General features: G+C 53.3%; 5 protein-coding genes across 5 annotated transcripts; 4 read left to right on the plus strand and 1 right to left on the minus strand.

Moving 5' to 3' along the window:
- Nucleotides 1-551: 551 nt before the first annotated feature.
- LMH87_004108 (uncharacterized protein) lies at nt 552-3,358 on the plus strand (the record flags this gene model as incomplete). The annotated part of the gene is made up of 4 exons (XM_056195279.1): nt 552-622; nt 722-1,313; nt 1,375-2,994; nt 3,056-3,358. 4 exons carry the CDS (start codon nt 552-554, stop codon nt 3,356-3,358), a joined length of 2,586 nt encoding a protein of 861 aa, XP_056048923.1.
- Nucleotides 3,359-12,428: 9,070 nt separating this feature from the next.
- On the plus strand, nt 12,429-14,310 carry LMH87_004109 (uncharacterized protein; the record flags this gene model as incomplete). The annotated part of the gene is made up of 7 exons (XM_056195280.1): nt 12,429-12,547; nt 12,608-12,641; nt 12,698-12,886; nt 12,941-12,995; nt 13,052-13,303; nt 13,358-14,071; nt 14,126-14,310. The coding sequence occupies 7 exons, from the start codon at nt 12,429-12,431 to the stop codon at nt 14,308-14,310; spliced, it is 1,548 nt and encodes a 515-aa protein (XP_056048924.1).
- Nucleotides 14,311-15,823: 1,513 nt separating this feature from the next.
- LMH87_004110 (uncharacterized protein) lies at nt 15,824-16,216 on the plus strand (the record flags this gene model as incomplete). The annotated part of the gene is made up of 1 exon (XM_056195281.1): nt 15,824-16,216. The coding sequence occupies one exon, from the start codon at nt 15,824-15,826 to the stop codon at nt 16,214-16,216; it is 393 nt and encodes a 130-aa protein (XP_056048925.1).
- Nucleotides 16,217-16,737: 521 nt separating this feature from the next.
- On the plus strand, nt 16,738-17,219 carry LMH87_004111 (uncharacterized protein; the record flags this gene model as incomplete). The annotated part of the gene is made up of 3 exons (XM_056195282.1): nt 16,738-16,854; nt 16,912-16,931; nt 17,054-17,219. The coding sequence occupies 3 exons, from the start codon at nt 16,738-16,740 to the stop codon at nt 17,217-17,219; spliced, it is 303 nt and encodes a 100-aa protein (XP_056048926.1).
- Nucleotides 17,220-18,158: 939 nt separating this feature from the next.
- Nucleotides 18,159-22,114, minus strand: LMH87_004112 (uncharacterized protein; the record flags this gene model as incomplete). Its single annotated transcript, XM_056195283.1, has 3 exons — nt 18,159-18,325; nt 18,383-21,199; nt 21,253-22,114. 3 exons carry the CDS (start codon nt 22,112-22,114, stop codon nt 18,159-18,161), a joined length of 3,846 nt encoding a protein of 1,281 aa, XP_056048927.1.
- Between the last annotated feature and the right edge of the window lie 343 nt (nt 22,115-22,457).

Below are 22,457 nucleotides of genomic sequence, written 5' to 3' on the forward strand. Positions count from 1 at the left end.
GTCCAATTTAAGCCGAAGTCCTGGCACCACCCACTGCAGTGCGTCAGTGGGCAGCCGGCGCCATGATACAGCGCATTGGCGGCCCTGAAACTGGCCTGGCGTGGGTGTTGTGGTGCGTGTCTACAGTGGGGTAGCGGCCTCCGGCGCCACTGTAATAAAGCAGGTACAGCGATTGGGTGGCTGACCGCCTGATAACATGCCTGACCGAGTGCTTGGCACAGCTTGTGGCTTGACTCACGTGTGGCGCTGCAGAACTACAGTGGGGAGGCATGGCAAACATGGTTGGACTTGGGCTGCTGGCAATCTCGATGCCTGAGAATCAAGACTGCAAGACCGCCACGCAGTCCCGCTGCCGCCGTGCACTAGCCACACTTCAGCGCGCCACTTTGTGTACAAGCCTTACTGAAAGGGCACTTTGTTTACTTCGTTGGTAAGCCGGTGAACCAGGGCAACACCACAACCACTTCAGCGACAGACGCGACACAGGGCCTTTCCTTGGCCGAAAATCTGCTCCTCATCACGGCTGCTCTCCCCTTACGCTCCCTTTCAAAATGCCTCGCGTCGCTCAGATGCCGCGCTCCGGCAGCGCCAGCGTCAGATCGGTGTCGGGGTCGCTCAACTCGTAAGTCCATCGCGTCGCATAACAATCTAGCCCCTCACCAGGGTTGGTCGCGCAACACCGCACGACGCAGACACTCACAACAGACGCTCACAATGGCAGGATTCCTCTCAACGACGACGCGGAAGAGCGTGGCAAACGCATAAACTCGCGAAAAGTTCTCCAGGAAAAGCAAATCAACCAGCTCAAGGCGGCCGCTTCCGGATCGCGCAAATCCAGCCTCGGATTCGACGACATTGAAAATGCAGCGCCTGGTTCCAACGCCGGCACACCGCGCGCCTCGCGTGGCCTCGATCTCTCTGATGATCCCATCATCATCAATGGCGTAAATCTCACGCCCGCCAAGCGCGTCCCCATCCTCGCCAACTTTGAGGAGTGGATGAAGATGGCCACCGACAACAAGATCAACGCCACCAACTCCTGGAACTTTGCCCTCATCGACTACTTTCACGACATGTCTCTGCTAAAGGAAGGCGATGGCGTCAACTTCCAGAAAGCCAGTTGCACCCTCGACGGCTGCGTTAAAATTTACACAAACAGAGTCGATAGTGTCGCGACCGAGACGGGTAAGCTGCTGAGTGGCTTGGCCGATAGCAACAGCAAAAAGAAGGGCGATGGTGAAGAAGGCGCCGGAGACGAGAGCGAGGATGAACTGGACGAAGATGGCAACGTTAAGAAGAAGCCCAAGAAGAAGGTATGAATGGCCTTGACTAAAGGCGCGAGACGGCACATGCATGCTAACAAGGGCACTCTAGTCACAACGATCCGAGGCCACGCTGGCACCTTCATTCACATCTCTACAACTCAAAAAGTTGGAGCTCGAATTCTCCGTCGATCCTCTCTTCAAGAAGGCCTCTGCCGACTTTGATGAAGGTGGCGCCAAAGGACTTCTCCTCAATCACCTTATGATCGATTCTCAAGGGCGCATCGTCTTTGATAGTAGTGACGATACCGACGCCACCGACCTTTCTGGCGACAAAAAGGCTGAAGAGGAAGCCGAAGTTGATCTAGATGAAGACGAGGAAAACTTGGAGAGTGAGATCTCGCAGCTTCAGAGCGACGTCGAGGCTCTTCGCATCGAGGAGGCTGAGCAGGAGGACGACCCGCAAGATATCGAGATTGACCTGACTGGTCTGCGACAACGATACTTTCCTGATTTGAGCCGACTCGAGGAATTTGATGTCTGCCCCTCGCTCAAGAACTTCGAGCTAGGTGACCCCTCCGGATCCATGGATATTCCCTTTCTCAAGGCCCCCGAGGACTGGCGCGGAGACGAGGACGGCCGTCTGCCCGGCGCATTTGGCGACAACTCTGGCATGCTTATCGATGGCGATGCACCCATGGGTTTTGACGATGATGACCTTGGCCTGGGCAGCTTCGATATTGGCGATGACGTAGCCTTTGGTGAAGGTGGTGAAGCGTGGGCACGAGAAGCAGCGCTGGAGCCTCAAATGCGCGCATACGATAGCCCCATGGGAGGAGAGGATGGCATGGAGGAAGATGAATTCGACGAGAATGGCGACTATGTCATTTCCGTTTCGAATCCCCAAAACGCCGATAAAATGCACCAAGATATCCTGAGCTTCTTTGACCAGGCTCTGCAAAAGAACTGGACAAGCGCTGAGCACTGGCGCATCCGCAAAATTAAAGACACCAGCAAGCCTGCTAGCGACACGCCCAAGAAGCGCAAGGAAAAAGAGCCATTCGAGGTCGACTTTGGCTCCGCGATTGACTCGAGCCTTACCGACGCCCTCTACACACAAGCCGCGAGCAACACCACCATCAGCCTCGCCAAAAAGGACTGGAAGTCCAAGTCTCGCAACCTGCTGCCCGATGACAAGCACTTCAACTCCAAATCGCTGCTGAGCCTGTTCCTCAAGCCCAAGGCGCGCCTAATCCAGCGCAGCACCGGCAACCACCACGGCGGGCGGCGCATGTTTGGCGGCAATAACAACGACATGGACAACCAGCCCGTAGGTGAGCTGGACGAGGCCTTTTGGGCGCAGCAAAAGGCGCCCGAGGAGACGGCCCTCCCTGGTGGCGACTACGACGCCAACTTTTTCCAAGACGACGCCTTGCCGTTTGCGGGCGGCGGCGACGATGATGACGACGACGACATGGAATTCGCGGATGCCCAGGAGCACTTGGGCGGCGCGGGCGCCGACATGGGCCTAACGGAGAACATAGGCGGCGTGACGGCCATGTTTGGCGGCGACACCATGGCGAATCCCATGGGCGCGTTTGGCGACACCCTCGTCGCAGCTACCCGACGCGTGCGTCCAGAATACGTGCAGTATGCGCGTGTGGCGACAAAGGTTGATATTCGTCGTCTCAAGGACGAAATCTGGAAGGGCATGGGCCTCGAAGCACTTCAAGTAAGGCACCAATTAAATTACCCGGTCCAAGCTGTAGTCTTGCTAATCATACAACACACAGACACCGCCCAGCATGCCCCCGCCTGAGCCCGCCGGCCGCCGCTCCCTCTCGGAGCATCAGCCGCCGCAGCAGCCACCCGAGGACGCGACGACGAACCCGACGCTCAAGTTCACGCGGGTCATGAACGACCTCCAGCGCGTGTACCCCAAGCCCGCCATGAATGACATTTCTACGTCGTACTGCTTCATCAGCCTGCTGCACCTCGCCAACGAGCGCGGCCTCGTCATCAACAAGACTGAGGACCTCAAGGAGCTGGAGATTCGCAAAGACTGGACCGCCGAGGGGCTGGAGGGCGAGGCGTAATGGGAGGAGAAACACGCGAGAGCCACATGCATGCTGAAGAAGAAGAAGAGGAAGAAGACGCAATACCCATCAACCAAGCAAGATGGGACACGTTGGGGCACAACACCAATCTGTACAGTGATGATTATCTATTGAAAATATGTTGTTGTTGTTGTTGTTGTTGTTGTTGTTGTTGTTGTTTTTTATGAGACCAAGTCTTTTAATTCATTCAACCTTACTTTTTATCCTGATATATTCGCATCTCACAGTCACTGACACACTCGGAACGTTGTGGGGCTGGACAGTTCAATTCTTTCCATCAACCTTCAACAACATCTACGGATGACAGTGCTGAATGAATGAACAATCCCATCACAGTGTCCGATTTGGGCAGACGGATCCGTCGCCCGTCTGCTCCTCCTTCTTCAGCCACATCTGGCCACTCTCTAAAGTCGCCTCCCGGAGCTTGGCCAGTCCAGTCTTTGCCGATGTCGCAGAGAGCTACGGCTCGCGTCCGTGGCTGAGCAGAGGTTTGGCGGTTGCGAGACCAATGCCGGAGGCACCGCCGATGATGATGTATACTTTTGCGGAAAACCGGCAAGACATGATCTCCCCGAGGGCCGAGCCGTTGGAGTGTCAGTACGACAAGGTGGAGAGTACGACGAGGTAGAGGAGATGATCAGCTCTCTCTCTCGAAAGAGAGACAAAGGTTCTTCTTTATTGCCATCACCCTGAAATGGCCATTTGCTTGAGGATATGTGTTGACGGGCTGGCCAGCCCTATATAGCAAACGTGGCACCGGTCCCTGGATCGTCAGCCTTGTTGCATTAGCTTCGCAGTGGAGCATCTCCAGTCCTGACGCCTGGTGTAAAAGCGCGCATAGCCTCATATTATCAAGCCGTTCAATTGCGCAGTGACCACGCGGGGACGATCATGTAATTAATGCCTAACAGGAAGCTTCCAGGGCTGCTCAGTGCTGGAGAAGGCTTGTTCAAGGGTTCCCTGCCAGCAGACATGAAAATCTGGCTGCGTGGAGCGAGTTGTAAAATCATCTCAGCAACTGCTGCGATGCGAGAGGGGGCAAGCAAAACGTATACCGTTCCGCACATCTCGTACGATTCTAATTCAATCGAGAAAATATCTCGGGTAGAACGTCGACGCGTTGGCCTTGATGCATTCACGACACCGCTCCACTCATCGCAAGGTGCAACTACATGCTCAGCAAGCCCAGCTGCACCAGATTGAGCAAAGACTGTGAAGCTTGGGATATACTTCACTACGTCAATCCGAGACTTGAACGTCTAACATTTATTCACCCCTACATCCGCGATTCGGCACGAAAGAAGTAGACAAAATGTGATGTTCAATACGGAAGGGTGCCTACCCTATAGAGCTCTACGAAGCGCGACGACGTGCCGCCAGCCCGACGAGACGCTCATTTGTAGGAATTAGTGGGCGCAAATTTTCTTGGTTTTCGAGCATACAAGGCAGTTACACGTCTACTTTAATAGAATCTTGATTACCAACATGCTGCATTTATTCTCAACGTATACGTGGTGAGTTTTCGTTCACCTTTATCACTAACACGGGAGGTCATGGACAACTCTTACTGCACAGAGTCCTCAAAAAGCGTCCCTAGCAAATATTACTCCATCCTGGCTCTTAGAGCACCGTCGGGCTGGACTGATGTCGATGTAGGCGTTTTGCTCCTCATGCCGGTCGTTACCATGCTGGGACTAGGAGGAGTTGCGGCGAACCAGGGATACTGCAGCGAGAAAACGGCAAGTTGGCAGGCCAAGAAGCACACTCCAGTTTTATTCTTAGTGTATCGATGAACGGTACAGGACGAGGGAATGTGAATAAATGGAAGAAAAGAAGAAAGGGATGACCTTTGCCCCGAACTGTCAGACGCAATTGTTACACAGACCTTTTGATAAGAGCATCGAGATGTGTCATGCCGCTGCGTGTGATGGGCATGCAAGAGTGGAATTTTTTTAGCATACAGGAAAGAGGGACAAAAAATAGGCTGAATCGTGATGGAAAGCGCATCGAGATGTCGAGTTCTGGTTGGCCTAGCGAGCGGACGCTTCCTGCTACGGTTTACTTTTGGCGGTTTTGAATGGTGCACGACGCCAGAAAAGCAAGAGGGTGTGATGGCAACATGGCCGAGACAGGGAGTGACCCCCCCTGTATTTTATGGGCGACGTTTCCACTGTAATTTTTTTGTCGCTTACGGGTGTTATATTTTCGATGTGAACAGAGAATGTCGATGTTGCTTCACGCCGGGGTTGGGACCAGTGTGTGAGACTGGCGATTGATTGTGTATGAGTGACGTGGTGTTGGCCGAGCTGATCCCACTTTGGCCAGTTTTTTCTCCAAATTTTGTCTCCTTTTTCCGTTTTATATTTTCTTCGTATTCTGGGCGTCCCGTTACGCAGAGTTTACAACGGTGAAACTCGGGAATAGCCTTTTGGCGGGACGCGATGGCGTGTCGGCCGCAGAAACCGTCGATGAAGGTGAAAAGTGTCGATCGCCGTAGCCCGGCAAGTATGGGAGGGGGGGAGGGTGCGAGAACAGAGGCTCCCCTCCCGCGACTACTGGTAGGTGTACCAGTATGTACCGGTAAGCTCTTGGCTGCAAGGTACGCATGTGCCCATGGGATGCGAAAGCAAATACGTGTTTCTTGCCGCGACACCCCGACGCACTTGTCGGTGCGCAGCCAGTTGTGGTTCTTGCAGCAGGCTTGCTGTTTGATCAATGATGAACGCCGCAATTGTGTATACAAGGATATGGCGGTATGCAGGAATAAATTTGTCGATGCACAAGACCTGCTGATGCAAGCTAAGCTTTCTTTTGTCCTGTGCTAGAACCGAACTGCTGATGCATGTACCGAGTAGTGGTGGCCGTTTTCATGAACATGTATCAATATGACGTGAACTGGGCGGCGGACGGTGCAGATGACCATCCAAGGCTGAGAAACCAATTTGTGCTGGAAATTTCTACGATGGGATTTCTCATAGCTCGATATCCAGAGGACTTGACACAGCATCCGAAGCGAGGTGTCCAAACACAGACGCCGATCTGATATTAGTGGAATGGTGACGGGACATGACAACATGGGCAAAGCGGCCAAGATGCCCGCCGCCATGCCAATTGCGAACAATGACATGACAGGGGCGAACTTTTCTCGCATGCAAGACGGGAGTAGCCAAGCGTAAAGCAAGAAGAAAAAAAGGGTCTAGCGTCTGTCGATAGACCCGGCTTTGGCCAGGAGCAACAGGAGGCGATCGAGGCATCTAGCCGTCAATAATACAGGCTCTCGAGTAAGACAGTGGGAGAGAGATGATGTGAAATGAACGTCGTTGCAAAAAATCAGCCTGCATATGCATTTTCCCAGTAGAGGTGCGTGAAGGAAGGAGCTGCTGTGAGGACGCTGGGCTAGGTACGATGTAATTGGTACTGGTAAGCGAGCGAACCCAGACAGACGGATACCTACCTATGCAAGTACCTATCTTGGGTAGCAGCGAGTTCAAGGTTGCAGCAGGCAGAATATTTTGCAATCCGGGGAGTGTTGAGTGTCTCTGGAAAGGGGTTACAGGAAATATCTAGTCAAAGGCCACTGGCCAATGAGCGAGAACGGAGGAATATGCCGTGATGTCTGATTGACTGGTGAGGGGAGCAAGCTAGATATTCCGTACTAAGCTACAGACGGAAAGCACTGTACTGAGAGGACTACCGGCACGGAACGGAGTACGGATACAGCACGTTGACATGGAGCTGGGAGATGTTTTTTTGCTTGTGTCCGTACGTGCTGGTACTGACTGCTTCAGTACGGAGTAGTCACTGGCACTGGTAGCTTTGAGAGGCCGCAGTTTGCGTATTACTAGTAGTGCCCCGCTAAGCACACCCCCATCGACTCGGCACGCCCCCAACCTCGGAATATGGGGCCGCACCCATTTCTGCGCATGCAAATCCTCGATGTCCACGCCAAAAGCACGATGGGCACGCCAGAACCTCGATCCCAGAGGCACAAGTTCGATGGGCACGGCAGACGACTGGCGCCACTTGTTGCTGGGATTCATGCCTCTGTGGCATGCAAAAGACGAATCCTCTGTACCAGCAATTCTTCGACTTTTTATTTTTATTTTCCTCATCCTTTTATTATTAGCTCGTGCCTCCTGAGAGGGGGGCCTCAACTGAAGTGCTCACCAATCACCGCTCACACAACGCACCCCTCATCCAGCCGCTCACTCACTCTATTCTCTCACCTGCATCTATTATTATGCACCGGGCCTCACTCACTCAAGTATTCTCATCAACAATTCTTGTGCAAGAATACTCACATTGAACGCGGCCCCCCTTGTGCCCGCGCTTCAGGCTACCCTCCTCCAACGCCAGGTCATGCATCCCCCCTCCTAGGGCAGTGTCACCCCACGTCCATGCAGCTGCCTAGCTCAAACGACATCGAGATCTTTACACTCCATAGTGGCATTTTCAAAACTGGCACCCCCCCTCCCCTCCCCTTGCTTTCTTTTCTGGAAGCCTGCCAATGACAGAGCGCCCATGATGGCAATGTTGGATTAAAAAGATTAAAATAAAACGGGCAATTCACCACCATCTCCAAGTACAATGCCAAAAGGCCATTAAAAAAAATCACAGCGCAACACTGAGCTGCGGCGCGACCGCCACGTTCACCCTAGTTAGCGGTCCACGGCCTGAAGCTGGATGTGATCTAGCACAAGCGGATAGCGCACAAGCAAGGCTAAGTTAGTGTAGATGGCAGCCTGCAATCCAAACTTGGCTTTGCTTCGCTCGCCTCACCGAGCCAAACAGAAGGATGCTTTCATCAGTCATTGCCGATCATTCAGGGCCCTTTCCTCTGGCGTTATTTGCAAGTATGTATGTGTATGCGCTTTTCTGTTTTCGCCGCTGCCCCGGAGGTAACTTTCCTTTTCCTCGCCACCCCTTCGACCCGGCCCGCACCTCCGTAATAAACTTGGGAGGAGCGGCGGCGGTTGCATGACATCCTCATGCCCCCCCTCCGTTCTACGGCGCGCGCCGTTTTCTTCTCGTATATGTGCTTGTAAGACAAAGACAATGGCGGCGTTTCTGGCCCGGAGGCTGACACGTGCGGTTTTGGCGGGGGTTCCAAGCCATTATTACGTCAACGTCGAGCTGCGAGGTATGTAGTTTGTTGTGCGGGAAAGAGACAAAAGGGCGTACCGACTATAATAATCGGGGTGTTTGGAATCTGTATGGCCTACTGGTAGGTCGACAAGTGGTAACCTGGTCCTTTCCCTTGGCTGCACAGTACAGATTTTGGGGATTACTGGTCTAGACAAAGGCAGAAAATGGCATCGAGTTTCGTCTGACCCGACCGCCTTGTGCTTGGGCGTGTGCACTCTTCTTCTGCATCCCGCTAAAAAATAAAAAATAAAAAAAAACTAGAGGAAAGCAACAAGCCAAGCCTGACGCGGGTCTTGCCCACCTAGAAGGGGTGTCATCGACGATGCTGTAGCGCGTGGTGCTTGCCCATCTCACTGGCTGCGGTTAGCGTCGATGACTGCGAATTGAGGCTAGTATTGGGCATCGCGAAAATAGGCTTAGACATCGATCCGTGAGTTAGCCTTGTGTCATTCCAAGTTGCAAAATGGCCATGCACTACGGAGGTTTTCGTCCCCTCCTCCCCTCCTGCTCCTCTTTGCCTTATTTGCTCATTCATCTGTTGTGATCCCATGTCACGATTGGATCGGGTGCCTCATTATTTGGTCGTCATCCACAATAGATAGGTAGCTTGTTGTCGGCCCGCCAGGTTAGAAGCTGGGAGTCGCGCAATCACCGAGTGCAGCTGTGACCATTACATCGGTCCACGGATACTGGCAAATAAAATTGGTGCTCACTGTCGCCTTTGGACCATCATGCCCATTTTTCTTCGGCTTCTTCCGTATTGACATGCTCACGGATGGGAACTGCATCTTGTCTTGGCCGGTGATGAGCTCATCATCCCGACTTGGGCCGGATGCCTCTGTGGCCTCTGGTTAATCTTATTTTTCTGCTTGACTCTGACACTGACCCAGTGTGCCGGCTAACAGCACAGTACATGCGTCATTAGCCCAGGGCATCAACGGCGTTGTGTGGGGGTTGGTGGCTACTTCACACCGGAGTGGTGGTATTGACAATGGTTAACTGTCAGTAGCCAAACTAGCTTATTAGGTAGTTATTCGAGTCCATGGAAGCTTAGCAGTGGTGGTCAGTCTGTCGGTTGCTGGCTCGCCAACGGCCGGCAGCGAACGTCTCAAACGCAGCGAACGTCTCAAACGGGGCAGCTTCTTCCTCGCGTGCCGGCCAGTGGCTCATTGCATTTTGAGACGATGTTTCTTGCATATTCCCTCAATTTTCCTCTTCTTATTTCCATGCATGTAATGTCTCGTTGTTGCTTCTGCGTGGCCGCGTTGCTGATCGACACGGCCGTTGTATCGAACCGGAGTGAGGCGCGATGTCGCTCTGTAGCTTCGAGCCCCGTCGCGTCGGGTATAAAACTGCAAAAATAAGAGACAACGCACGTAATAAACGAAGACAAAAGAAAGTCGTACCCTCAACCTCGTCGAGAGGCCCGAGCAGCGCCTCCGTGTGCAGGCCGTCTGCCAGCTAGTCCATGCGTCTCATGAACGAAAAGAGGAAACAGGATGGCCATGTTTCTGAACAATCCCGGAATGAGTGCAGACCTGGAGGCCACCGGCAGGCCTGTACGCAGCAAACGGGAGGTTTCATCGCGTTGGGCGTACGCCACTGCCACACAAAATGGAGCCGCATGGGATCTGGTGAGCCCATGGCAGCCTTCTCAACAAGACTGAAAGGGGAAGGGAAAGTTTCTTGCAGGGGGGCGAGAGAGGGAGCGCAAAGACGAGGGTGTTATGGCAATGGGCCAAAAGCATTTGCCATATTGCCATGGTGCCACCATGCCATTTTTCAGTCATTGCCATGGGGAGACGGCGTCGCCACAGACCCGGGCTGTCTCCGGTGGCGTGTTCCCTGTTTTCGCTTGGAGCGGCCAAGATGAGACTGGTGACTAGGTAGCAGGCACCAACTGCAACACGTGCAGCAAACTGGCGCCATTATGGGAGCTCATAATATAGTGAGGGCTCATACTATGGCAACGGATTGAATGTAAAGAGGAGTGGTGTATGCAGGCCAATGACTAGCCAGAGGAAGCAACCCGCCAACAACGGCCACTCAGAAAGCATTGCATTTTCCTTCTTTCTGCGTTCCTTTTTGCTTCGACGGCGGATTGGAAAGGAGTCGTCGAAGAGAGACGGACAGGATCTAAGCCAGAAATGGAATGGCTTGCCAGATATATCAGACCCCATGGCACCATCACTACCAGTACTCGGTACACACGACGAGGTACGGATATTTCGACAAAGAGCTCAACAACATGCCGGCTGCACCCCGCACAGTGCGTTTGGCCGCCCATCATCATTGTTGCGCGCCTGATTATAGGTGCCAACTGGCACCTGGTAGCGTGCAAACGGGATAAACAACTGGCGGGCAGGTGCTGTTATGAGCTAGCAGCTGGCAGTTCGCAGCTGGTGGCTGGCCGCTGGCAGCTGGCAACAAAGGTGGAAAAAAAAAATTCATTTTTTTAAAAAATAAAAAAAATAAAAAAAAATAGCAAGCAGAGGCAAACGCAGGTACTTGCTTGAGTTCTCCCATCGTGGGCTGCTCCCACTACAGACACCCCTCCCCCTCAGCTGCGCCCCCCTCCGTTTCTTAGCTTCTTCTGACCTTCCACCACCACCTGCGCCGCCCGCTCTCACTCAACTGGGGGGAGGGGACCTGAGGGCAGCTCCCAGAGGTCCACGGCCGACTGGAGCCCTTTCAGGCCGGGCCAGCCAGCAGCCCCAGGCCCAGCCAGCCAGGCCTCGTCGCTCGTCGCTGGCTTCTACTCTTCCAACCAGCCGCGGCGTCGACTTTTCTTCTTCTTCTCTTTTTCTTCCTCCCCAATTCCCACCGACTCGTAATATCTTCATCATCCAACCCACTCGTTGCCGACTCTCTCGCCCCTCGCCGCCGCGTGTCTCCCTGTCCGACTTTGTCGCCTCACGTCCCAGCCGTCCCGTCTTCATTCTTCGGTTTCGCCTCTGTAGCGGCATGCCCGTCCAGCTGCCTCTGCCCGCCGTCTAGGGTTTCCCAGGCAGAACCGGAATCTCGATTGTCTTGTCCAATTTGCTGCCCTGCCCTCGCGACGCAGCCAAAGCACTCTCCACACACCACACCTGGATAGGATCGCCAGTGCTCTATTGCGTCACAATCTCCATTTCCTTCCCGCTAGCACAGCAAAAACGGGCTCTCAATCAATAGCACACGCCAACCAGCCGCCGGCTTGCCTCAACTCCGTCTTCACTGTTATTATACCACCTGAACAACTCACCTCGCCTTTACTTCACTCGCCTCTCTCTCACTCATCATTCGTGGCTCTCACTCACAGCCCGTCCGTCCATCCATCCTCCTCCAACGCCGCCTCCTTCGCGCCAACCGTCTTCCAACAGCCTTTGCCGTCATAAGACTCTGATCCGGCTCCGAGCCTCACGCCCATCAACTACAACGACACCCGCTCAAACATTGAACAGCTGCCATCACCAATAGCCAACTGACTCCCGGCACAAGCCACTCACATCCGTCCATCCACCTTGCCATCATATCAGCAACGCCACGCCGCGGCCGACCTTTCCCTGCAGCACCACCTGGACTAACTTTGTGCTGCATCTCGATTGCCCGGACCTACTTCTCACCTACGCTCTCTGCTCCCATTAGTCTTGAGCTAATCCTCCGGTTTACACTTTTTGGTCATCGCCATTTATATTCCCGCTGTCGCCTCATTGCCACATTGCGCCCAGTAATATCCAGACTTACAGTCAACACTCTCGGATTTTCTTCGATTTCGCATCGCCCGTCATCAGCTTTATCGTTTTGTATCTAATGCCGGCCATCGCCGTTCCTCCAATCTCTCAGCCTTTTGATAAGGAACCTACGATCTGCTGAGGCCTTCGACACCGTTTCTTACACCAACGACCCCCCAAAAATCGACTGCATGCCTCGCGAGTTGGAGTCGGCTTTTGTCGAGCTGGGTCTCACCCAGTACCTAGATGCATTCGTCGACCAGGGCTTTGACTCCTGGGATACCATCCTCGATATTCAAGAGTCCGACCTGTAAGCTTCTTCATTCTCACCTTGCACATTCACGCAATTCACAGCTGACCGTCCCGATAGCGATGCACTCGGGGTCAAGCTCGGCCATCGACGAGTAAGTAGCCAGATCTTGCACTCGTTCGCCTGCATTTACTAAACATGACCTCGTAGAAACTTCAAAGGCGTATCGCCAATGCTCGAGGAATCGCGCCCAGTGTCGCTTTGGTCTCGACGTTGAAGCCTGGTTCGGAGGATGCCAAGCAGCAACAACATATCAGGCGAGAGAGTACTACTCGCTCTGAGGCTGGCTCCGAGTCCACCAACGGCGTTACTAAGAGGAAATATCGGCGTCACCCCAAGGTACGTGTCTTGTCAATCCTCAACTCATGCAGGCCGCAATCTAACCTGTCACAGCCAGATGAAAATGCACCTGAGCGGCCACCGTCCGCCTATGTTCTCTTTTCGAATAGTAAGCATCGTCCCTGCCGTTCCACATGAGTATGCATTAACCGTCTGCTCTCCTAGAAATGAGAGAAGACCTCAAGAGTCACAACCTCTCCTTCACAGAAATTGCCAAGCTCGTTGGGGAGAACTGGCAAAACTTGGACCAGGTTGAACGAGAATCGTATGAGAATCAGGCCAATGCAGCCAAGGACAAGTACCGACGAAGACTCGCCGAATACAAGAAGACTGCCGAATATCGCAGATACGCACAGTATCTTCAAGAGTTCAAGGAAAAGCAGAACAAACACAACCAGGCTTCCAAGGCCCATCTGCGTAAGAACTCGGCCCATCATGTTGCCGTATATTCACCGTCTGACTCGCGCCCAGCAACAGAGGCCCCCAAAAGGCAAAGGGTAGATGCCAAGCGCGATCCCGGTCGACTTCGTCATGATAGTAGTTATGGAAGCACCACGAGCGGCGGTACCAGCGGGACGCTTTCGAGCGGCCTTTCTGGAACAGCAAGCGGGAGTAGTAGCGAGAGACAAAGAGAAAGTGAACCGCCCCCTCACCGTCGTCGCCGAGTCGATTCGATCGCATCCATCGCCGAATCCCAAATGTCCTCTACTGCACCTACGGCGCTTTCGCACAGGAACTCCCTCGACGAAGATGGATTGTCGCCACGCCACTCTCGTTTCGAAAGCAACAGCCCGATTGACGGACGCCACTCGCAGCACTCCGCCACGTGGTATGATCGCTCGAACCCCCAAGAGCCTTCAAAGATACTTCAGCAACTACCATCACTGTCAGATATGCTTGACAAGGACAAACATATTGGTATTAGCGGACGACTCCACCCTACCGGCTCCCCTCCGATGATTATGGGTTCGCCCCTCTCATACCAAAGTGAAGAGGGCTTGAAACGGACTGGAGGATCGAAACTGCCCGACACTCGTCCAGCTGGCGATAGCGCACTGCCGATACATGCCCTTCTTTCCAGCCAAGCGGCATCTAATTCGCCCTACACCAAAGCCCCTCCAAGGGGATCCAGCATGCCCAATAGTAAGGATACGCTTGAACACCCTCATGGATCGCCTGGCTATGGTACGTTGTGAACATCGGCCCCAGGTCTCTCTCAGATGCTAACACACTTCGCAGGGTTTCTGTCCAACTCACCCACATTCAGGCATATGAAGACGGAGCAGTCCGGAGATGGCGATGTTGTCATGACCACCACTGAGCGCTCTCCACTGAGCGCATCTGGCGAAAAGGGACGCTTCGATGGCATGAGTGCCCTTCTTCAAGCCGGCGAAATTGTTGGCCGTCGGGGTGGCCGTCGCTGAGGGCGAGCGACGCCATTCGTCGCGTGCCGCCTTTTCCTAGTTATAATAATCCCACCGTGTTGGCTTTCGGCCACTCGGGCGTGGACGCATTCTTGTTTTGTTTCTCAATAAGCGCGGAGCTATACATGGCCACGACATGTGCACATTTGAGCTCGAAATCACGGCGTTTTCATTTCTGATGTTATCTTGGATGTATGAACGTGGAGTTTTTGGTTTGCTAAGGATTTCTTTTTGCGTATGCCCTTGGAATAAATGGTGGGCAGCGTAACGGCTGTACTTGTTGTTTCCTATTGCTTTTGTCTTGCTCACATTGCAGCGTAGAAATTCGTTGCTGGAACTTTTCATTTCATTTCTTCTCAAAACAATTGTTAATGTCAGGTGTTGGGGTGGCTTGAGGACAAAGCTATGGGCCAGGACTGGAACGGGCTGGACTTAAAAGAAGGAATACTTGTTTTTAATGCTTTGCAAACTACGAATCGCGCATAGATTGCAAGTATGCTGCGCCGTAGAAGCGGCTATCTTCCATGTAATGCAATATTACATATGTATATATGCAATGAATGACTTGAACGACGGGTATGACCTGAGCTTTGACCGAGTGACAAGGATTTGATTTGCATTGTGAAAGAAATATATAGATGCGACTTTGCAATGACACCATTGTCTTTGGCTTTCGCCTTTTCGTTTGCAGTCCTCCACATCTTCGTTTGCAGCTCATGACTCTCCAGAAAGGCCCGAAACCACTCACGTCGAAACACTGGCAACTGCCGTCCAACCCCGTCCGCCCCCTCGCCGGCGGTTTTCCTCAACGTCTCGGAATATTCCTCAACGTCGGTCAACACGAGCGCGAACTTGGCACCGTCCCCTCTGGCTTTTATCCTCTCCGCCTCCCACGCCTGCATGTCCTCCACGGGCGGCAGGGTCGTCGTCGCCGCGACCGGCCAGCAGCCTCGCCGCATAAACGGCCCGCCATGCGAAGATACCGAAAGTCAGCCCTGCCTGCACGGCGCCGACGAAGAGCCACATTCGGGTCGCGCTGCTAGACGACGTGCTGGTGCAGCCCCGGCACCCGGTTGTTGCGGACGGCAACGGCGGGCAGGAAGGGGCCGATCCGCCTGCATGCTCGACGAGAGCACGTACATGCAGCCAACTTGTCTGCGCAAGTCATCCGTCGCACCAAAGGTTGTGTCCACAACTCCGTCGTGGCCTCTTCTAGGGAGCCGATCGTCCTGCACCAGAAAGATGACTGGACCGGCATCATAGATCCGAAGAAAAAGAAAAACGTTACAGAATCGGCTAAATCAGAAGGCCCGTAAGCGCTGTCACTTATAACTCGTGGTTCCATGGAACTAATGAAGCGAGCAAAGCACGCCAGAGGCAGCCACCCAAGACGGCGAAGGCCGAAGCTGCAGACGCAATAGAATCAGACACTCCCGGGAAATGCACCGCGGATAAAGCTGTGCAAACGCGCGCTCGCCTGGGGCGCTTCGCCCCGGAAGCCCTGCAGAGTTACATGCTGAATCGGCCGAATACGGATCAGCTCACGCGGCTCATCAAGCTAAACACCATCAATGCCTTGACAGCCAACGCTTCCATACTCAACCTACCCGTCGACTGGCTTGTATGCAACGCCATGTCGCCATTCGGACTGGTTGGACCACCACCATCGCCGACGACAGAAGAGGCCAGGCCCTTTGCCGGCCCAGCGTCGTTGGTCCCCACGGTGCTCCAGCGGCGCATCCCGCACCGCCCCTGGACCAACCTGTTCCCGCTGGCCCGGATGCGCAACAGCTGGCTGCCGGCCATCCACGTCTCCTCGTTCCTAGCCGAGGACGAGGAGGTGCAGCTCTGGACGACCTGGCGGCCAGGGCTTGGCTGTCTGGGGCGAAGCGTTGGATCCGCGTAGCTGGGAGGCGACGGTGCCGTTCCTGCGACGATGGGGCGGGCTGCTGCAAGGCTGCGACGAGACCCTAGAATCAACGAAGTATTGGCGTCAAAGCAGGGGCGAAAGATGTCTTTGCATCAAGGCGTGAGGTGAGTGTGTTGATGAAGGAACATGGGTCGGCAAATGTCTCAATTTGGAGGAGGATGGGGTCTCGCTCACTCAGGTTGTTCTTGGAAGCAATGCCATGTGTAAATCTTTTGTGTCTAGGTAAATTTCTGTCAGGTCCAGATCAATCTTTGTAATATTACTGTATATCGAAATTATCCTGTTTTCTAGTATACATGTCATGTATTCAACCAGACGGTCACGTGAGATATGCCTCCAACAAGGACGATAGCCAAGCAAGCCGTTGCCACTTGATCCTGGGCGATTTATCACCGTGACCAAAACAATCAGGCCAGCAAAACTACATTAATATCCCTTTTAAGATACGGTAATCATCCTCATCGCCTCTCGGCAATTCCATCCTTTTGCGTTCCTGGATGCAGTGCGGGACGGGACTGAAAAAAGCATCTATACACAACACCTCAAAAATGACGTCGCCGGACAGCAAGGATGAGAAGCAGGCGCTGCCATCCAACCCTCAAGATCTAGCCACGGTACGCGCTTGTAAAAATATAGAGAAAGCCAAGGTGCATCCCTAATACAGCACACAGGCATACCGTGAAATCACAAAGTAAACCCACACACCCTTGGATGCTCTCCGCCCACGGCCATCCCCCGGCATGCAAACATCAACGGGGATGAGGGCACGCATTTTATAAAACAAGAACAAATGAATACTAACGCGTAATCTAGGGGCGAGCAGACCGCCACGCAGCTCGAGGCCAACCTCTCCAACCTCGAGTCCAAGCTCGACGCCATGCTCGCCGCCTTTGAGCAGCAAGAGGGAAGCGACAGCAAAATCGGCGACAAGACGGGCTCAAATGGCGACGGCAGCAGCAACACCAGCAAAGGCGCATGAACCCGACACTCCTAAAACATCTTGATAGACCAGACATTGCCAAAAAAAAATGGACTACGAGCCGTGAGGCTTTGACGAGCGACATGACCGCAGCAAAAAGATGTACATGGAAGCTAAATCGTTCAACTTCAAAGTGATATTAGAAAATGCTACCGTGTCTTTCACCGTGACGCCTCAAAGGGCAGGGGCCTAAAATCCTTCTTTGGCCGACTATGCCACCATACAAAACACAAACAGTAACTCGCGTGTGGAAATTAAAAACAAGGAGCAATCTTTGAATATATAAACCAAAAGAATTGAGGAATTTGTAATGTGAATTGACGTACAGAAAGGCCCCCCCCCCCAATAAGACAAGCAAAGAAAAACGCACTCGCACCGAACGAAAATAGACAAACTTACTGAAACCTGCAAATTACAGATGGACAAAAAATACGAGTTATGAAATGCCCAATGCCAGCACCTCCTGTCCATCGCCAGCACATCTTGCCCTTCGCCAAATCAACAGCCCATAGTTCTTGTCCCGCTGGGTCTTCTCCCGATCTGGGTAGCCCTTTGCTTCATGTTTTTCTTGTTTTTGTTCTTGCGGGCTCGGAAAAAGAGAAAAAATGTCGTAGCCGCCATAATGACCAGTCTCCACAAACACCAAAACGACTCGAGTTAAAATACAGTAGAGAAAGTAATGCTTGCTCAAAGGCCTCCCAGCGTCTCAGCAATCGTCTTCGGTTCGAAACAGCGTGCCGTCGAGTTGAGAGCGTTCGTGGAGCTTCGATGATTGGGGCATTTTAAGAAACGTCATTGCGATGATAAAGAGAATATCCGCTTTGCCATGCTGCCTATCAAGCAAAAATGAATAAATAAAAAGGTGAGATGAAAATTTCTCTTGGTCGTAAACAGATTCCACGCATCATGTCAAACAGTTTTGGAATACTCTCCATCGCTCTAGTTGGAGAATCTCCGGGTATCAGCCATTTCTTGACGTGTTCTCGAGATTGCGTCTTGCCTTGAGTTCGGGTCGTTGCCGTTGGCTGCGGCCGCTTCTCGGGCCTTCATCGTCTCGCGAGACGTAAAGGAGCGGCTTTCCATGGCTGGACGCAGCAGTCCGCTATCTTCCTTGTGGAGCGACGAGTTAGCGTCCGCCTGCATGGCGAGCAGCTCACGCTCACGGTTTTTTTCCAAAAGCGGCCCTCCAAGAGTCGCACACTTGAGGATGGTCTGAATCAGCTGGTTCTGCTGAAGCGGTTTGGACAGATACTCGTCCATCTGAGCCTGAATACACTTCTCGCGATGCCCCATCATTGCGTGGGCGGTCAGGGCGATGATGGGTGTGCGATGTGAACCCATGCTACGCTCGTATTCGCGAATCTTGCCGGTGGCCTCGAAACCACCCATGATGGGCATCTGAACATCCATCAGAATAACGTCAAACTTCTTCTCCTTGACAGCCTCGACAGCCTCCCAACCGTTGCCAGCCACGGTGACAACGTGGTGGTACTTCTCCAAGATCTTGACAGCTAACCTCTGGTTCACAGTGTTGTCTTCAGCCAGCAGAATCTCAAACGACTTGGTGTTGTCGGCCAGAGTTGGCGTTGCTCGGTTCTCCAGTGCGGGAATCATGCCGTTGCCCAAGTCAATCAGCTTGCACGGTGTAGTCATGCATGAGGAGATACCCAGGTCCAGGCACGACTTGAGGCTCACATGCACCACTGGCGCAAGCAGAACGATTGGCAGATACTTGAAGTCATCGACGGCACGGAGTCTCCGCGCCATCTCGATGGAATCGACGAGGATGGCATCGTACGGCAAGGCGCCGCCAGACTTGAGTCTTGTCAGGGCAGAGCTCTTCTCCGAGTCGACCACGACAGGGTGCATGCCAATCTGCTCCAGCATGGCACGAATCTCAATACCGGAGCTCGATTGAGCCTTGTCCACAAAGAGAACCTGGTGGCCGCGGTAGGGCTCCAGCTGCTTGAACAGAGTCTCATGATCATCCATTGCGAGCTTGACGCGGCAGGTAAAGTGAAATTGACTGCCACGGCCGGCTTCACTGTTGACCCATAGGTCACCACCCATGAGGTTGACCAGTCTCTTTGAGATGGACAGACCAAGACCAGTGCCACCAAACTTGCGGGTCATGGAACCATCGGCTTGCTGGAATGTGTCGAAAATAAGGTCCAGCTTATCCTTAGCAATACCGATGCCCGTGTCTTCCACGACAAATTCAATGGCATACTGCCCATGTCCAACCGCCTCATCCAGTGTACTCTTCTTGATTATGAGGCTAACCTCACCATGCTCGGTAAACTTGATGGCGTTGCCCACAAGGTTGAGAATAATCTGTCGAAGACGGAAGCTATCACCAACAACGTGATCGGGGACGGAGCTGTCGACCTTGTAGGTGAGGTCGAGGAATTTTTCGTTGGCCTTGACAGCCAGGGTCTTGAGCGCATTGAATACGGTTCCACGTAACGTATACGGGATCTCTTCAATGACCATTCTCCTGGCTTCAATCTTGGACAAGTCCAGGATATCATCAATAATCGTCAGGAGGCTGTTCGCAAGGTTATTGACAATGTTCAGCATTTCCCTCTGATACTGTGTCAGGTCGGTATCCAAAGTCAGTTGCGTCATGCCAATGATGCCGTTCATGGGGGTTCGAATCTCGTGAGACATGTTGGCCAGGAATTCGGATTTGGTCTTGTTGGCCAGTTCAGCCGCCTCTCTGGCCTGCGTGTTTCGTTGAATACTGTCTCTTAGATTTGAAATCATTTGGTTGATCTTGCGTTTCAGCTCGTCCATTTCACCAGATGCTTCGACATCGACAAGCTTGGTAAAGTCCCCGTCTGTGGCCAGGTTTGTAATGTCGGAAAAGGCACGCACTTGGGTTGTTAAGTTGGCAGCCATGGTGTTGACGTCTGTTGTGATTTCCTTCCATCGTCCGTTCAATCCAGCAATGTCGGCTTGGGCACCCATCTTGCCGTCGACACCGACATCCTTTGCAACTCTCTGCACCTCGTAGCAGAAACTCGAGAGTCTACCAACCATGTTATTGATGGTTTCTTTGAGAACCTTGATTTCTCCGTTTGCTTCAACATCGATGGTGCGGCTCATGTCGCCGTTGGCAATGGCTTGCGTAACAGCTGAAATACTTCTGACTTGTACTGTAAGGTTGGAAGCCATGGTGTTGACGTTTTCGGTGAGATCCTTCCATTTGCCCTCGACGTTGGCGACCTGGGCTTGGCCACCAAGTGTTCCTTCGGTACCGACTTCGCGGGCGACCTTGCTGACTTCGACGGCAAAGGTACCGAGACGGTCGACCATCTGATTGATTGTGTTCTTGAGCTCCAAAATTTCACCCTGAACTTCTACGCCAATCTTCTTTGTGAGATCACCCTTGGCGACAGCGGTAGTTACCTTTGCGATTTCTCGCACCTGGGTTGTGAGGTTCATGGCCATACCGTTGACGTTTTCGGTAAGATCACGCCATGTACCCTCAACGTCGTGAACGGTGGCCTGGCCACCGAGCCGGCCTTCGGTACCGACTTCTCTGGCAATCTTTGTGACTTCGCGGGCAAATTGTGACAGTTGGTCGACCATGGAGTTGATGGTGGACTTGAGTTCGAAGATTTCACCTCGGCAATCGGCTTGGACCTTTTGAGTGAGGTCACCCTTGGCGACGGCCGTCGTGACCTTGATAATGTCACGTACTTGAGTCGTCAAGTTGTTGGCCATGGCATTGACGTTGACGGTCAGGTCGTTCCACATGCCCTTGACTCCCCCCACATCGGCTTGTCCGCCGAGTATACCCTCAGTGCCGACGTCTCTGGCTACTCGTGTGACCTCGGAGGCGAATGTTCGCAGCTGGTCCACCATGGTGTTAATGGTTTGCTGGAGTTGGAGAATTTCTCCACGAGCGGGTCGTTCAATCTTCTTGGTTAAATCACCGTGGGCGACGGCCGTGGTGACGGAGGCAATTTCTCGCACTACACGGGTTAGGATGAGGTGACGAGCTGACGAAAGAGTGCAGAATACTTGCCTTGATCAGTGAGATTCTGGGCCATGACGTTGACGTTGTCAGTGAGCTCCTTCCAGGTTCCGTCAACGCCGCCGATACGGGCCTGGCCACCAAGCAGACCCTCGGTACCGACTTCACGAGCGACGCGGGAGACTTCCGAGGCGAAGATTTGCAGTTGGTCCATCATGGCGTTGATTGTGCGTTTGAAAGTAGTAATTTCGGGATCCATCTCGACGGTGTTCATACGAACCTTCATGGTGAGGTTACCGCGTGCAACGGCCGTGATGATTTCACCAATTTCGCGAAGGGCTTTTTGGAAGGCTTCGTTTGCCTTTTGATGCTTCCATAGTTCTCGTTCGAGCGTAGCGACGCGTTCCTGCTCAAGCACCTCGAGAGCGCGCTCCTGAAGATGCTTTTGCTCAAGGAGCTGAGCATTGACGCCAGCCAGCTCGTGACGCTGGTTGTCGAGGAGCTTAGACTGGCCATCGACGTGCTCGCGAAGGCCCTCGAGCTGCTCCTTTGTTATGTGGCCGCCGAAACGTGAGCCCTCCATCAAGCCTGGGTTGGCCTGGAGGAGCTTTGCCTTGGCGGCGCGGACGGCTGGAGAAACGGTAGGATCCTCGCCAAAGACTGGGTCGTTGATTTCGTTTGGGGTTTCGGGGAGAGAAGCAGACGGTGCAGTGGAAGCCCTCCGCTCGAGGTGAGCGATTCTCAGGGCGAGTTTTTGCAGCTCAATCTCGAAGTATTGCTTGGCGGGGGAGTCGTCTCCAGGAAGCTTGATCTTGGACCCGAGTGATACGGTGAGCGAAGACGCCGTCTTGGGGTCCGAGGCAAGAGAGGAGACGACTTGGGCAGCCGCGGCGAGGACAGAGTCGTCAACCATGGCGCCGGGCGAGACTGCTAAGCCGCAGTCTGAAGCAAAATGGGAAGTTTCTGGTGCGTTTTGAGCCGCAATAAAATTAATTTGTGTTGTATAGGCGGGTGGCGGGCTTTGAGATGAATCCAACGGGTGGGCGTCGTCAGTATGGCGAATCGCGGGCAGTCGTACTCGAGAGCGACGGCAGCCGATGCTGGCTAGTTGACAAAAACGACTGTAGAAAAAAATACAACCCGAACAAAGGTGCGCGATGCACTCTTAGCACGATCGCATCCTTTGGCTGGCGAGGAGCACAAAAGGAGGGTTGGTCGAGAGGCGATTGGGCGGTTCGTTGAAAAGGGAAGTGCGC

The sequence above is a fragment of the Akanthomyces muscarius genome, chromosome 2 (assembly GCF_028009165.1).
Source record: "Akanthomyces muscarius strain Ve6 chromosome 2, whole genome shotgun sequence".
Taxonomy (NCBI): Eukaryota; Fungi; Ascomycota; class Sordariomycetes; order Hypocreales; family Cordycipitaceae; genus Akanthomyces; species Akanthomyces muscarius.